The sequence below is a fragment of the Marmota monax genome, unplaced genomic scaffold, assembly GCF_021218885.2.
Source record: "Marmota monax isolate L192 unplaced genomic scaffold, Marmota_monax_Labrador192_F-V1.1 WCK01_AAM20220418_F8-fsc00051, whole genome shotgun sequence".
NCBI classification, from domain to species: domain Eukaryota; kingdom Metazoa; phylum Chordata; class Mammalia; order Rodentia; family Sciuridae; genus Marmota; species Marmota monax.
In genome coordinates this window covers 9769975-9786649 of record NW_026695202.1, presented here as the reverse complement: position 1 = coordinate 9786649, position 16675 = coordinate 9769975, and the positions used below count along the sequence as shown (strand labels likewise).

The following is a 16675-nucleotide window of genomic DNA, read 5'->3' as shown; positions in this document are numbered from 1 at the left end:
CCTCCTGGAGCCTGTGGGGGGCACTCCCGTGTTTTAATACTCCTGCGTCTCCCAGGTGGGGGTGGCAGGGGACCTGGGACTGCTCTCAGACGCTAGCACTGGACGCTGCCTCCCTCCCTGCTTATCGCCAGAGCAAATGCCACGCTGCCCTGTGGGACAGACCTGGTTCCAGGCACCTGGGGCAGGGGCTGTTCCAGAAACTGCAGATAAGGCTCCCACCTGGGCCCTTATCTCAGGGCATTCCTGCCCGTGACTCACCACCCCACAGCCCTCCCCAGGGGTGACCTTGGCTTTCCAAATTCCCAGGAGGGGAGGGTGTCTCTGCAGGGGACCTAATGCTGGTCCCCAAGCTTTTTGCAGGACACCTTTTATCAAAAAGCCTTTTTAATCAGGCCCCAAAGGCAGGTCTGGGGTCCACAGGAAGGCGGGGTGCTTCCCAAGGGGTTGCAAAGGACCTTTCTCTGAGACAAGTGGGAGGGCTGGGGGGGTGGCCTGGGATGGGGCTTTTGGGGAAATACAGCAGGGACCCTCTGGGGACAGATGTGCCACTGGGAGAGGAGACATGGCCCCGTGTGGGACCCCCCCCAGTCCCCATGGCATTCATCTGGCACAAGGCCACACGTCTTGAGGGGGGCCCCAGCTGGTGGGCGTGGCTGGGGTGGGGCCTAAGGGAGGCCTATTAGCTCAGCATGGCCGCTGGGGACCCAGGTCCCACGACAGAGTGGGTCTCCTGTCCTCTCTCCCATGTCTGCCCTGCAGAGACCTGCAGGGGTTTAGGGGGACGTGGGTTCCCCCATCTTGTCTGGCAGGAGCCAACTCTGGTAGGCCAGGGGCTGGTCTGCCCCCGGCTCTCCATGAGGTCCCCAAGCCCTCGACCTGCACTCACACCTTGACCTCGTCATCCTCCTCAGCATCTGCAAACGCAAAGGTGTGGGCCTGTACTGTGCTGGGCACGGGGGCCCTGATGCCCGCCGTGGGGGCCCTCCACTCCTCTAGGCTCTCCCAGGAGCCCCGGGCCTGGGGCAGCACCTCCACCAGCTCCCGGCGGGCATCCATTTCGGTGTAGTGGCGGCTGCCCCCCCATCCTGCTCCCCAACGCCTGCCCAGGGCCATGTCGGCAGGTCCCCGGGGACCCTCTCCCAGTGGGTTGGCCCTCACTTCAGCCACTGGGCCCAGCTTAGCAGTCACCCCATTGGGGAAATGTCCATGAGACAGAGGACTTACAGTGGGGTTAGGTGCTGGGGGCTTTGTGGCAGGTTCTGGGGGGTTTGTGGCAGGTTCTGGGGGCTTTGTGGCAGGTTCTGGGGGCTTTGTGGCAGCGCCTGGGGTCTCAGCTGCAGGGGAATCGGAGAGGCTCATGACCCCTAGAAGCTCACTGAGGAGAGAGGGCCCAAGGTCAAGGTCAAGGCGGAAGGACAAGAGGGAGTCAGAGCGGCGAAGCTCAGGCTCAGTGGGGAAGGAGCTGTCTCGGTCTGGGTCTGGGTTGCTGGGCTTTTCCAGGCGGGGCAGACGGGAGATGGTGCAGAATCCGGAGTCCAGGCCTAGAGGAGAAATGGAAGCAGGTCAGAGCTGGGAGCAGGACGCGGGGAGGGAGGGCCAGGAGGATGAGCCCTGGCTGGCTGTGTGGCCTCTAGTAAGTCACTCCCCACTCTGTCCTGTTTCACCCCTCTTCCCGATATGGGGGAGCCCTTGGTCTCCTGCCATCCTGGGAACTGAAGATGGTCTTGCTCCCTGTTCCCAGTACGCGGAAGAAAGCAGGCTGTTTGGGGAAAGAAAGGTTTTGCCCAAGGCCACAGCAGAAGGGTGGCGCTCCGATCTCCTGACTCTTGGGCCCAATGTGAACTTAGCCGCGGTCCCCAGGTACCCTGCTATGACACTGGCAAACGGCAGCAGGTGAACCCACACCAGGAGGCTGGTTTGTGGACACAGGATGGAACCAGCAGCCCGCGGGTGACTGCATGGACCTCACAGGCTTTAAGGACCGGCACATGCCCTTCAAAGGTCATCTGGTGGAGCCCCTGCCTCCAGCACTTGAGCATGAGGGTTCGTGTGGACCAGTCCTTGGTGGGGTTCGGAGCAGCACCCCCACCAACAGGCAAAGCCACGGGCAAGGCATGGCCACCAGGTGGCAGCAGGGGCCCACGCTTCCCAGGTGAGCGGGTCTTGCAGCGTGGCACTTCCGTGAGAGCAGTTTTGCAAATTCATCAAGTTACAGGAATTTTGGTTTAAGTAACATTAATGGCTCAAGTGTCCTGAGCATCTACTATGTGCCAGCTCTCATTTCACCTGGCACATGGATGATTTCACTGAATCCCAGCCATGCTGCCAAGGGACTCATTAGATGGGCAAGGACTTGAACTTAGGTCAGTGGACTTCCTAGGAGTCAGGCAGAAACAGGTTCTCAGCCTCTCCACGACACCATTTTGACAGTAGGGGGCTGCTTTAGTTGAAAGGGGAAAGAAAGGGTAGATAGGCCCAACTAGGGCCCAGAGAGGGAGAAGGGCTTGTCAGAGTCACACAGCAAGCAAGGGGCAGTTGGAACTGAAAGTGCTTCTCCCTCTGGACCAGTGTGTGTGTGTGTGTGTGGGGGGGGTGTGTGTGGCAAGTCGGTTCCCACCACCTTAGTCCTCCCCACCCTGGGAAAAGGGCTCACTTGGAAGTCTTGGTTAGAGCCAACAACCTTCTGGGCCTCTGCATTAGAAAAGGGCAGATAGAGCCAAGAATGGTGGTGCACCCAGTGACTTGGGAGGCTGAGGAAGGAGGATCTCAAGTTCAAGGCCAGCCTCAGCAACATAGTGAGGCACTAAGCAACTCAGTGAGACCCTGTCTCAAAATTTAAAAAATTAAAAGGGCTAGAGATGCAGCTCTGTGGTTAAGCTCCCCTGGGTTCAATCCCTGGTGCCAAAGAGAGAGAGAGAGAGAGAAGGGGCAGTTTACCCAGGATCTCACCGTAACTGGAGCGGCCATCTGCGGGGCCCGTGGGGCTGCCATCGAAGCTGAGCTTGCCCACCACCAGGCTGTCGTAGGTGGCCTGGTTGAGCTGGGGCAGGGAGATGGCGTTCTTGATGATGGGGGAGATGGCAGGGGGAGCCGGCGAGGGCGCTGGAGGGGATGCCATCCTTCGGGGTGGCACCCCAACCCTCCGCACCTGCTGGAGCTTTCTGGCTAGGAAGCTGCGCGGTGAGCGGTGGGTGCCCCCAGAGCTGCCACCATGGTTGCTGAGGAAGGAGGTGTCACCGAAGACGTCCCCGCCTCGGCCCACATGCATGGTGTGGCGGAAGTCCCCGAGCGGGGGGCTGATCATGTCTGCAGTGAGCCGCCTCTTTCCCTGGGAGCTGGACACCCAGCCCACGGGCGAGAGCTTGCCCAGGCTCATGGTGGGGGCTCCTCCGCCCCCCTGGGGGCCAGGCATGGGCTCTGGCAGCTCAGGGCTGCTGGTCCATGCCCACCGGGGGCTGGGGAGGCTGGTGGGCTAGGCTCAGGGCCCCCTTCTCAGCCCCCCTCTCGATGGCAGGGGGTGGCCCTTGGCCCTGGGAGTCCACACTCTCCCAAGCCCTGGGGGAGCAGCTGCAGACAGTCCCGTTTGGTCCAGGAGCAAAGAAGGCACAGACCTGGCCTCAAAGGTGGGCGGTCCCTCTCCTGCTCAGGGGTGGAGACCTGGAAGGAGGACAGAGGACAGTAATGCGATGTGACAATGTGACGGGAGGCCTGGTGCAGAGGAGGAAATCCTGGGTCCAAACAACGGCCCAGAAAACAAACGACAACTCCCCACAACACGGATGGAGGTCACTGACCCAAGGCTGAGCTCAAAGGAGGGACACGCCGTGGGGGTCCACGCAGAGGAGTCTGAAATGCTGCGCTGACGCGGGTGCTGGCGCTCAGGGCCCAATCCCACCAAGCTACAGGCTGCCCGGTGCGCTGGCACAGTGGCCGCTGCCCAGGGCCGGAGGTGCCAGCGCCTGCCCTGCCGCAGTCACTAAACCCACACCACAGTGCCCAGCAAGGCACGGCATTCAAAGGGGGAAACTGAGGCAGGGGCCATGAGCCGTCTACACTGCAGGGAATGGTGCGCGGGGCCCATGTCCCAGCCCTGGAGCAAGACACCTCCTCCGGGGCTAAAATCTCTTCCACCCCCAGAAGTCAGGAGGAGGAGGCCCTGGCCCCTCGCAGGCTTCGGGAGCGCTAAAAAGCCGCCCAGAGGTCCCTCAGGACTTGTGCCTTCACCGTGCTTCCTGCAAAAGGGGTTTGTGGTCAGAGTGGCTTTTCCCAGCTGCCTCCTGAAGGCTCTGAGCAGGACCCAGCAAAGGGCTTGATGGGACAGTCCGTCAAACGGATGTAGGAGCCTCGGAGTCAGGGAACAAATTTTGGTGCCCCTCAGCAGGTGCCCAAAGCTATTCCTTCCCCCCTTCCTGGGTCCCCCCCCACGACATCCTCCCCAGCTCCCCTTCTCTAAGCACCCTTTGAAGAGGCCCCTTCCCCAGAGGGTCACAGAAAGTCCCGCTGGAAGACGCCAGGATCCTGGTCTGACATCTGTCTTTCCCGTGGCCCAGCGGAGGCCAAGCCCGCTCCAGGTCGCATCCAGAGAGCCAGTCGGGACTTGAACCCAGGGCTCTGACTCACCTAAGCCCTGGGCTGGCCCGAGGGGGCCCGCCAGTCTGGTTTCCACAGACCCACTTCCGGGGAGGGCGGGCACCTGCCTGGATTTTCCTGCCTCCCTCTCTTCCTCCCTCCCAGCCCGGGCTCTGCACGTGGCAAGGGCCAAATCAAGACCAGTTTGATCACAGATCCCAGCGATAACCTCCAAGCTCAAGGGCCAACCCCCCCCCAGAGGGAGGCTAGGACTCAATGTCCTCACAGTGTGACCTTGGGCAAGTCACTTACCTCCACAAACTTAGGACCTAGCAGATAAAGCTGATAACCATCTTTGGCGAGAACACCTAGACAGAGGCCCAAGTGCCCACCCCCTACCACTTTGTGCCACCTCTGAGCGTGAAAACCTAACACCGCCCTTCTAATGTTATTTGAAATTCAAAATAGGTTAAATAACAAGATAAAAGACAAAGAGGACACAGGACAAAGCTCGCTTTGTTTTCTGACTACATTCTATTCCCTTCCCACCATCTGACCCTCCCCCAGCCCTGGCTCCTCCCCCTGGGGGGGACTTCTGAATCATCCCTGGCCCTGGCACCCCCGGCACCGAGAAGTCCTCGCGGAATGTTTGCTGAAGTTGTGAAGCGCCCTGCAGTTGGCCAACCAGCCCATGACGTCATCCGGCTGTCCGCCAGCCCCGCCCGCCAGCCTGGGGGGGGGTGGCCTGCGCGGGGGTGGGGGGGGTGGCCTGCGCTACAGGGAGGGCGGGTCCCAAGGGGAAAGACCCGTCCAAAGTCACGTGGCAGGTACGAGGCAGGGGCCAGGTTCGCTGCTCCAGAGATTAAGGATGAAGTCTTTGGGGGGAAGGAACTAGCTGGTGGGGGAGAGGCCACCCTGGGAAATGTCATGTGGCGGAGTCGCAAGTGTCAGCCCTGTGGCCACACCCACCTCACTCCCATCCCGACTCCCAGCTTCTGGGGCAGCCCCTGTTCTCCCAGCAAAAGGGGCTCCTGCCCCCACTCAACCCCATGGTCATTCTGACTGGGAGACCAGCTTCCTTCCCAATCTTGCCAGGGTCCCACTTCCTGAATGCCTTGGAACATCTCCAAATAGTGCTCCTACATGTAACCTGCCTGCTGCGGAGAGACCTGCCCTGCTCTGAGGGTAGGCAGGGCGCTGCGCAGGGCACTGACCTTCCCAGGTGGAAAATGGAAACAGCATCCCCAGCAGGGTCCTCCCAAAGGAGGGGGGAGATGTGGAAAGGCCACGCCAGAAGCAGAGTGGCCCTGGGTTCAAATCTCACACCTTTAGGCTAACATCTTTCATCCTAGGGACACTTGGTGGCAGTCACTTGGCATTTGATGCTGATCACAGGCGTTGCTGGCCCTCAGGTGTGCCTCACCAGGTACTGGAGTAAGCAGGACACTGGGTATCCTGGTGGAAGTCCCTCCTATCGGCCACGCAGGAATACCACATACCCATTATGCAGATGAAAAAATGAGGCTCAGAAGGGAGAATGACTTACCTCAGGTCACAGAGCAAAAAAATAGTGTGTTTGGGCCTAGCTAGGAGCCTCCTGACCACAGGAAATGGCCAAGGTTGGGGTGAAGACTGCTGGGGAGCGGTGGTTTGCCAGGCTGCCCAGCACAGAGAGGGCAAGTGTGAGGGGGTAGGAGACTCAGCTCCGCAGATTCAGTGCCTGTGACCTGGGGAGAGTGGTCACCATGCAGCCTCAGTGTACCCAGAGGCCTCATATTCACCCTGCAGACTTCACTGGGGACCTGGGCAGGTGGTCAGGGGTCACTACATAGTAAGGAGCACCAGGACAAGTTTTGGGGCTGGGGGACAGGGACCACACACTAGGACAGGCCACAAGAGGTCCAGAGGAGGCCAGGGACTGTCTGACAGTGGAGGGCAATGGGCGGGGGCAGCAGCACTCTGGGGGTCACCAACAGGCTGCACCCTGTCCCTACCCCCACTCCCTGAGGCAGCGCCACGTCTCATCCTGAAGGCCACTGTTCCCTGCAGGAGCCCTCTCTCCAAGGGCGTCCTCGCACTGGGTAACACTGCCAGACTGGCCTGCGTGTCCCGGGCTTGAATGGGGGCTCCCGGAAACAGGCTCTGGTGCCTGAGGAGGGTGAGGGGCTGGCATCTCCTGCCCCCCAAAGTTCAGGAGCTTAGAGGTGGAAGATAGGGAGACGGAGACTAGAAAGGGACAGCCAGCTGCCGGTGGTCAGCTGTGGGGGACCACTCCAAGCCGGGTAGAAGGGAACACCCTGGGCCGTTAGGGAGGAACCACCAAGGGGGAGGGAGAAACGCTTTTCTGGTCCCACCATCCCAAGATAGAGCCCAATCAGCCCCGGCCGCGAGTGAAACCGCGGCGGGATGGTGATTTCCCGCCAGCTTCGGCGCCTCTCTGAGCCTCAGTTTCCTAGTCTAGAAAATGGGCTTCAAACTTCGCGGGACTGGAATGGCTGGAGTAGGGCAAAAACAATCAGGAGGCAGGCGGAATGGGAAATCCGGGAAGGACTTACTATAAAACCTTCCCCTGCGGGACAGGGAGGGGAGAAGAGCAGGGTCGCCTTGGCCGGAGGGGAACCGGACGGGATGACCTCATCCGCTGCTCCAGCTTGGAATGCGGCGGCTGGGGAGGGGGCAGGGTGCCCGTCCGTCTGCCCGGACCCCACAACTTCCCGCTCTCGGCGCTGGCCTGCGCCCAGGGGCCCGACGCCCCACGTTTCGCCCCTTTCCTCTCCCGGCGCGGGAGGCGCGCAGATGGCCCTCCGCGCGCCCCTCTCCTGGCAGCGCCTTTTGCCTCTCGCCGCTCCCATTCGCTGTCCCCCTTCGCCCGCCGGGAACAGGGCAAAAGCACCCGAAAACTCGAAGCGTCCCGGCCGCACCGCCGCAGCACCAGGGCCTTGGCATTGCCATTGGCACGGGACGCGCCTTCCGCGGCCGGGCTCGGTCCCCGCCCTCCCCGAGCGCCCAGAAGGGTGCAGGGTCCCCAGGCCGTCGCGGACCCAGGCGGGTCTTCGAGGCCCCGCGGGCCAGCGGCTCCTACCTCCTCTCGGCGAGCCCCGGGGCGAGGGTCCCAGGGCGGCTCGGCGACCGCAGCAGCGCGTCCCGGCGCGCAGCTGGGAGAGTCGCTGGGCCGGTCTGCGCCGCCCTGGCCGCGGGCTCCGCGGCTGGATCCGGGGGCGGGGGCGGGGTGTGGGCGCCTCCGCCCGCCCGCTGCGCCCGCCCCGCCGCGCCGCGCCCCCTCCCGGGCACTGTCCAAGCTGCCGCGGCCGCCAGAGCCCGGCCAGGCCCCGGCCCGCCGCCCCGGGGCAGGGCAGGGCGAGGGTGGGAATGCGTAGTTTGCCCGGAGGGAGGGGCGCTGCCCAGGGCAAGCCACTGGGCTCTCCTCTGCCCACCCTTCCCCACAAGCTCCCGGGGAGGCCTGGGGCATCCGGCTGGGCTCTGGACTCTCCAGCCACTCCCTGCCTTACTTTGGGGAGATGGAAGCTAGAATCCGAGTGCCAATGAGACCTCCTTAGACCTTGACTGGGGATGTCCACTCTCTTTGTCCCAACGTGCGGCACCCTTCCACCCCATACAGGCCATGCAGGTGCCAGCAAGACAGGCATGTCCACACCCGGCACGAGCCCCTGGCAGGCCCCTTGTAGAGGTGTAGTGTGGTGGTCAAGCAGGGGACCTGGTGCCAGACAGCTTGGGTCCCTTTCTACCTGGCCAACTCCCTACCCTTCCAGTTTCCACCTCTGTAAACTGGGATCTTCAAAGCCAAAGTCGGTGGCAGGTGTTTTTATGTTCCCTGCTCTGCGCGCCTAGGAAGTTTACTGAACAGGTAAATGAGGTCACGACTCAGAAAAGTACTGAGTCTCCCCCACGGGGAAGCAGCTGTGCCCGGGACCCAGTGCTCTCACCCCAGGAAGGGGAGGTAGATCTCTGACCCCTGCCTCACGGTGTGCCCCCTACCTTCCCCCTCTGTCTGTGAGCTCCCTAAGGGTAGGCAGGGAGTCCTGGATCAGAGAGGTCCCCAACGGCCTGCAGCAGGTGGGGGCTCAGCGAGGTTCCCAGGGGAGAAGTTAAGTCTTGAAGGAGCCGAAGGCAGAGGAAGGGCTATGGCCGTGCACAGCTGGAGTCACCACAAGCAAAGGCCTGGCGCCCTGGGCCCGTGGGGCAGGCAGGAGGGGCTGGGATGGGAGCTTCCATGACTCACAGGTGGGGGAGACAAGGTCTTTACTGTCCCCAGCGGGTTGCGCCCCCTCCCCTGGCTCTGAGCCCTCTTTCTGGCCATCAAGGTCGGGGTTATCTCTGCAGCTAGACGGATGGAGAGACGAGGCACCTGGCGTTGCAGCAGGACCAAGGCCCAGGACATCTTTCTTTGGGGCAGGCCCAGGAGCGTGTTGTCCCCTGGAGGACTGAGAGCACCAAGTCTCAGAGGCGCTGAGGATTGGCAGTGAGGAGGAAGGCGGCTGCCCCTGAGAGACAGGGATCAGGGCGGTGGTGGCACCGTCAAGGCCTAGGAGAGAACTGGCCAGGGCTCCGTGTCACCTGTGGGCCACGAGTCGTCAGGGCTCAGGAGCAGGACGTCGAGCCAGGCAGCTCAGGGAGGTACGGCTGGAAGCTCTGGGTGAGAGCAGAGAGGGACCGGAGGACAGTGCTGGAGACAGGGACCAGTACTACCATGGCTATTGTCATAGTATTAGTTATGACCAGCTTTTATTGAGCACCAAATGCATACCAGGCCTTTTATTTTATTATTATTATATTTTTGGTACCCAGAATTGAACCTAGGCTGAGCCACATCCCCAGCCCTTTTTATTTTATATTTTGAGACAGGGTCTCGCTAAATTGCTGAGACTGGCCCTGAACATGCGATCCTCCTGCCTAGCAATCCTCCCAAATTGCTAGGATTACAGGCGAGTGCCACTGTGCCCGGGCATACCAGGCCTTTTAGCCCCTTATATACATTATCACATTGAACCTTTATGAGAGTCCCATGGGGACAATACTGTCTTCACTTCCATTTTGTAGAGAAGTGACTTGTCTGGAGCCTCTACTTGGGCAGGAAGACCATGCTTCCCAATTTGCCTGGGACACCTGTTGTCTCAGGGTAATTATTAATGGCACTTGTTTTCACTCTCAAAGGTGACCTGGTTGAACAGTAAGTGATACATCACTCTAGTCAGAGGGTCCCTGGAACACCTGGCACAGTAAGCAGTTGATGTCATGTCAAAGGTCCTGAGCTTAATTCCTGGCCTGATGGCTGACCTCCAGCAGAGCACCTGGTCTCTCTGCATCTCAAGCTTCTCATCTATGAAATGGGCATAGTACCAGAGCCACTGTCAGTATTTGCAGGAGTGTTGCAAGCCCCAGGTAGCTGGCCGAGAAAGCAGTCCTAATGGACGTGGTTGTTACCTGCTCCGCACTTACCCTATCCCCTGCACCCCTGCACCTGTGGCTGAGAATCTCCCTGCTATGCACCAGGTACTTTGTCTACTCCAGCTCACATGTGGCAATCTGTGTCAGGAGGCCTTGCTCCATTTTACAGAAGGGTAAACTGAGGTTGGAAAGAGCCCCCCCCCCCATCTCTCATTCCAGTCTGTTTCCCGGTAGAAGTCTATCTCCAGGTAAGCCACCTTCCTGTTCCTGGCTTCACTCCTGACCTAAGGATCCAACTCAGTGTGTCTCTGGAATATGGGAGAAAGGGAGGGTCTTGGTGTCCCTGAGAAGGACGCAGGGGTGGGCATGTCCCCTTTCTTTTCTCCTATCTTCTGCAGTGCCCCTTCCTTCTCCTAAGAGGCTGTGCCAGGAGTGCCAGGGTTAACCCTGGCAGATTCACTATCACCAACCGGGATTCAGAACAGATGCCTCCCAGCTGGGGAAGGGAGCTGCTGGGAGGTGGGATGCCTGGGAGGCAGGCTCAGCTTGAAGGAGGGCCTCCAGGAGGACCTACTAATGAGTAGGCAAGGCGTGTGCATGTGAGAAAGACGAGGCCATCAGGGCCACATGGCTCAGCAGCAGCCGGATGTGGGTCAATGTAAGTATATCACAGGATGGAAAGGGAAACGAGTGGACCGATACCTGGATGGTGGATGGGTGGATGGATGGATGGTGGATGGATGGATGGATGGATGGATGGTGGATGGATGGTGGGTGGATGGATAGATGGGTGGATGGATGGTGGGTGGATGGATAGATGGGTGGATGGATGGATGGATGGATGGTGGATGGATGGTGGGTGGATGGATAGATGGGTGGATGGATGGATGGATGGATGGTGGATGGGTGGGTGGATGGTGGATGGATGGATGGATGGATGGGTGGATGGGTGGATGGATGGTGGATGGGTGGATGGATGGTGAATGGATGGGTGGATGGATGGTAGATGGATGGTGGATGGATGGTGAATGGATGGGTGGATGGATAGTAGATGGATGGTGGATGGATGGATGGCTGTGTGGATGGATGGGTGGTTGGATGGATGGATGGGTGGATGGATGGTGGATGGATGGTGAGTGGATGTTGGATGGCTGGCTGGCTGGCTGTGTGGATGGATTGGTGGATGGGTGGTGAGTGGATGATGGATGGATGGCTGTGTGGATATATGGTGGATGGGTGGGTGGATGGATGGATGGATGGGTGGATGGATGGTGGGTGGATGGGTGGATGGATGGATGGATGGATGGGTGATTGATGGATGGGTGGATGGGTAGATGGATAGATAGATGGGTGGATGGATGGGTAGATGGATGGGTGGATGGATGGATGGGTGGATGGATGGGTGGATGGATGGATGGGTAGGTGTATGGGTGGATGTATATATGGGTGGATGGATGGTGGATGGATGCGTGGATGGGTGGGTGGATGGATGGATGGACAGATGGTGGATGTGTGGATGTTTGTGGGCAGTGGATAGAGGAATGCTGGATGGATAGAGGGTGAGTGGACATGGTGGATGGATGGCCGGCTGGCTGTGTGGATGGCTGGGTAGACAGATGAGGGGGAAGAATGCACAGATGGGCAGGTGGAGGGAGGATGGATGAGGGTGGCATGGAGGCGGGAGTGGCTGTAACTGGGTGGATATAGGCAGCGGATCCACGGATGGGCAAGAGGGCGGGTGAATGGATGGATGGAGCAGGTAGGTGAATGGATGGATGGAGCAGGTAGGTGAATGGATGGATGGAGCAGGTAGGTGAATGGATAGGAGGGGCCATGTTCTAGTGGATGAACTGGTGGTTACAGCTGCAGGTGGATGGGCCCCTGGACACCCAGGAGACAGAGGCCAGGCAGATCAATCAATGGGGTCAATGAGCAGATGTATGAACTGGCTAAAACCCAGCCAGACTTTGAGGTTCAAAGGACACTTGCTCCCTGGGGACGGCTGGGATGGCGGCTGGTAAACTTGGCCACACTGACTCACTGAGCCCAAGGCCATCACTCCAAACCTCACCGGGCTCTAGTCAGCAGCCATGGGCATCCCTAGGCACCCAAAGGGGAAAGTCCCCCTCCCGGGCCATGTCCTGCCTCCTCCTCACCCTGCCCAGGACTGCGTGGCCCCCAGTCTGCAGGCCTGATGGGGGGCAGCAGAGCCCTGTGACACAGCCCCAGGGGCCTGGTTCCCTCAGGACAGGGAAGTGTCCAGTCCATCCTCCCCTTGGGCATCTGTGGCCCAGGGCCCAGTGTCTGTTCTCCTGGCACATTTGGGAAATGAAGGGGTCCCTGTCTCTACCTGGACTAAGTCCCATAAGGGCAGGTGTCCTCCTCCTGAGACCACTGCAGAGGCACTCACTGGCTAGACTCCCACAGGGGCCCAGACACGCCTGTGCACCCCCAGGAAAAGGGGCAGCATTGGGGTCTTCAAAAGGTCTGTGCCGTCACCAGCTCTTCAGAGGTGCCGTATGCTTAGGGGAGACTTGGCATTGGGGCCAAGGGGACAGCACCCCCTACTCTCCCTTCCAGGACCCAGGATGCATTTCCAAGCCAGACAAGCCCAAGTTCAAGTTATTAGTGGAGTGACCTTGGACAGTGGCCCCCTGGCCTTGGCCTTAGTTGGATACCTGTGGTGAGCTATAAATTTTACTGCCTGTCCTGTCCTTGGTGGTGAGGGAGGGCAGCTGGTGTTACTATTTGGCTGCTGAGCTAAGGACCTGAGGGGACAGGGAGTAAGGGATGCAGTCCCACCTCGAGAGGTCAGAGTCTGGTGGGGACAGAGGCTGGGCTATTGGTGGGGATGAAGGGCCAGAAGAGTGGCGGAAGCTCTGATAGGGGAGGTGCCCAGAGGCTTCCTGGAGGAGGTGACATTGGAGCTGGGCCTTGTGTCTTGGGTTAAGAGGTGGGGACAGCAGCCTCAGGGAAGAGTGGACACGGGGTGGGCCCACCTGAGCCAGGAGGGGTCAGCTGGGGAGGGGGCCCTGAGAGGCGCTGAGCTCCAGGCTTAGCGGGGAGGGGCGATCCTCTGTGGCACCGGCTGGGGCTGGACCACTGGGCGCAGGGATCACAGACCCTGCTGACTCTCAGGATCCTCACTCCCATGTCCACACCTGACCGCGGTGACCTCAGGGACAGGAAGTGCTCGGAGGAGGCCAGGAGACGGAGACCCTCCGGAATGGGACCTCAGCTCTCATGTTCCCTCCTCCTACCCCAGAGTCCCAGGAGTCACTGTGGTGGGGATTCTCAGGGTCCTCGGCAGGCTCCTGGGGACTTGGCGAGGTTGCACAGCAAGCTGCAGCAGAGCCAAGGTGCCGCACTCTCAGGGTCGCTTTCACCTGAGTGCCCGCTGCGTGCCCGCTCCAGGCCGAGGTGCTCCCAAGAAGACTGCCCGGAGGAGGCAGGTGAGGCTGGGCCAGCCGGAGGCCTGAGAGCAGACTGGGCACACTCAGTGTGTGTGTGTGTGTGTGTGTGTGTGTGTCTGGTGCGTGCGTGTGGCCATGGGGTGTCGGCTGAGTGATGCAGAGACCTCAGAGTCAGGGCCTGCCCAGGGTGGCCTGGGGACCTGGTGACAGCGGATGAGTCCCAGTCTGTCTGCCGGCTATTTCTCCATTCCCGGGTGTGAAGGGTTCTTGGGAGCAGCAAAGGACTGGGGAGGGCCTGACTGAGAGGCCACAGAGAGCCGTGTCTCCAGGAGACAGCTGTCAGGGCCGGAAACGCCTCTGGAATTCCAGGCTCTGGGAAAGGGCTGCGGGTGGAAGAGTGTCCTCGGGTGGAGCTTCTAGCTGCTCGCCTGGACCCGGCCGCTGATGTGCAGGGACAGGGGGCGGGGAAGGACCCAGCCCTGCGCCGGCCTCCTCCTGGAGAACAAGACGTTGGGCAGGGGGGCCGAGGAAGGATGTGGGGCCTGGTCCTCCTGCCCCACCCCAGGAGGACGGACAGATGGATGTACAGAGGGGGGAGTGGGGGGTCTGAGGCGCCTGTCACTGAAGGGGTCAGGGCCAGGTGACTCCATTGTCCTGCGTGGTGTGAACTGGGTGCCCAGACTGCGTTCTTCAGAGCCGAACCAGGCTGCTTTGGGCCTGGAGAGACGTGAGGAGGGGTCTCCAGGAGACCTTGGTGCTCAACGTGCGGGGGATGGGGTGAGGGGGATGGGTGGGGAGAGGAGGGGCTGGGGGACAGGAAACGCGTTTGAGGAGCAGAAACAATGGTCTATTCTCTGTGGTCCAGCCTGGCCTGAGAGATAGGCCGTGGGCCGTGGCCAGCCCCGCCCCACGGCCCTGACCATCCCCAGCCCAGCTCAGCCCGAGGGGCTTCATGTGCCCTCCTCCCTCGCCCTCACCTGCCCACGGGCTCTGTCTCCTGACTTGTGACAAAAGCCCGTCCACTTGGGCTGGTTGGTAAGTCCCCTCATGCCCACTGTCTCCTTTGTGTGGTGGAGACAGAAACAAAGTGGCCAAAGCACTGGCCCAGGCACTGGCCTGGTCACACGAGGGCGGGAATCGAACCTGTGGCCTCCCGACTCCCAACTCCTGGGCTCATCCCACCCCACCTTGCCTCCTGGTTCCTGACGCCTCCTGGCTTTGCAGGGACGAGGACTCTCCTGGGGGCAGACTCAGCTATCCTTGTTCTCAGTCTGTGGTCCCCATGAGGACACGAGGGACCAAGGCGAGGAGGTAGTCACACTCCTTGGGGTCCAGGTCTGTGGCACCCATGGTGCTGTCCTGAGGGCAGAGGCTCTGAGGCCGCAGGGAGGGGCCAAGGTCTCTGCAGGGCCGAGGGTGGAGGAGGCTGCCCCTGGTGTGCCCACCCCCCTCCTGGGGCAGGAATGACTGAGCACCCGCAGCCGATGACCATGGCCTTTACCTACATGCTCTGGGCGACCAGGAACTCACCACTTTCCCAAGAGGGCAGCTCTGCCAGCCAAGAATTTCCCCCTGAGATGGAGCAAAAATCACCTGGCCCCGCCCTCTGCCCACTCCTCCTTCCACCCTGGGGGCTGCGCAGGGGTCCTGCGCGCTCACCCTGCCGCAGGGTGGGCCTGTCCAGCCTGTCCCAGCCGGGTCTCCAGCAAACTCCTCCCACTCCCTTGCCTCAGTTTTCTCATCTTTCAAGTGGGAAGAATAATTCCTGCCATCAAAGAAGACATCTGAGACGGGAGGCCCCGCCAACGCAGGCTGGGTGTGTGCCATGACTGGACGCTCGGGCTCCTTGTGTGGACTCTGCTGTCCTGTCACTCCTCAGATTCAGATCCGCACCGGGCAGCAGGGCCCAGCCATTGACTTGGAACTTGGGAATTCGCACCCCAGCTTACAGAGACCAGACTGACCAGACTCAATGAACAGCGCTTAGGGGACAGAGTCGCCATTAAAACTCAGAGACTCTGACAGCACCCTCAGGGTAAGAAGAGGCCCTCACAGGTGAAGACCCCCGCCCAGAGACATTCAGTGACCTACCTGAGGTCACACAGAAAGTTTCCACAGGGGCGCTGACTCTCTCTCGGCAGGTCATTCACTCCCCCTTGGGCCTGCAGGGGTTAACTGGACGGGCCAGTGCCCAGAGCAGCAGGAGCGAGGGTCTCCTGGGAAGAGAGGCCGGGGAGTGGGCAGCCCGCTGCCTCTGTCTCCGCGTGGTGGGCAGCCGGAGTCCCTGCCAGCCTCTGTTGACTCAGCCTCTGTCTCCTGCCAAGGCCTGCTGGCCAGGGCTCCCACGGGAGGGTCAGGCCACATTCTTCTGCCGGAGCCCGGGGAGTGAGTGGCACCTCCTGGCGGAGTCTGTGTGTGGAGACAGCTCATCGGGTTGGCGGGTGCTGGGAGAGGCCGGGGGAGGCAGCAGATTTTGTGGGGGGAGTCAAGGCTAGATGACCTAGGAACCACCACGGGACCCATGGATCCCCCCGGGAACTGAGGGCTGGGTGTGTGACTCGGCTTTGCCATCACGGATCCAGCAAAGCTCAGCCACCCACCACCACCATCCTGCCCGCCTGCCTCAGTGTCCCCATCGTGAATCAGGTAGACCACAGTAAGCCCTGCGGGCACGGCTCCCAGCTGTTGGGAGGATCAAAGGCAGAACCAGTCGGGCCAGCGCCAGCCTCTGTGGATAAAAGCCCCACTCGGCTGACGGTAGCCGGCTCTTGGCTGTGGCAGGAGTCTGACACCCGGCCACCTCTGGGCTTTGCCAAGTGACAGTTATAACAACAGTAGTAACAACCACAGCTCCTTCCACGGCTCAGCCCCGAGACTCTCATGGTCCCCCCAACTGCAGTTCCTTCTGCCGAGAACGCTCCACTCGTCCCCCAGGTGATGAAGGGGATGAAGGCCCCCTCCTCCTCAGCTCCTGTCACTGGCTCAGAGGTCCCACCAGCTGGGGCCAAGGGTCTAAGTGAACTCCCCTCTCCATCCCTGCCCCACCTCACGCTGCCTTTTATGTGACGGCCACCACCTCCTTCCCTGTGGGGAGTGGGGACCATCTCACCCCAGCTCCACGAGGGTGGGGACCACAGGCTCCCGCAGTAGCTGTTATTGTCTCGAGTTATGGGGGAGCAGCCTGAAGCTCAGAGAGGCCAGGTGACTAGCCCAAGGCCACACAGCCTGGAAGCCATGGAGCCAGGGCTGGACTGGCCTCTTGAATTCCAGCCTGGGGCCTGGGGCTC

General features: G+C 60.9%; 1 protein-coding gene across 1 annotated transcript; it reads right to left on the bottom strand.

Annotated features, from left to right (window-relative positions):
* Positions 1–4: 4 nt before the first annotated feature.
* On the bottom strand, positions 5–7780 carry Cdc42ep1 (CDC42 effector protein 1). The gene is made up of 3 exons (XM_046429444.2): positions 7652–7780; positions 2950–3657; positions 5–1541 (listed from the first exon to the last, which is right to left on the bottom strand). Exons 2-3 carry the CDS (start codon positions 3410–3412, stop codon positions 883–885), a joined length of 1122 nt encoding a protein of 373 aa, XP_046285400.1. The 5' UTR covers positions 3413–3657; positions 7652–7780; the 3' UTR covers positions 5–882.
* Between the last annotated feature and the right edge of the window lie 8895 nt (positions 7781–16675).

What these genes read in the sequence shown, in the direction of transcription:
- Cdc42ep1 (XM_046429444.2), bottom strand. Translation starts at nt 3,412, where the DNA reads ATGCCTGGCCCCCAGGGGGGCGGAGGAGCCCCCACCATGAGCCTGGGC. An exon ending in AGATGGCCGCTCCAGTTACG is followed by an intron (nt 1,542 to 2,949) that starts GTGAGATCCTGG and finishes TTTCTCCTCTAG; the next exon opens with GCCTGGACTCCGGATTCTGC.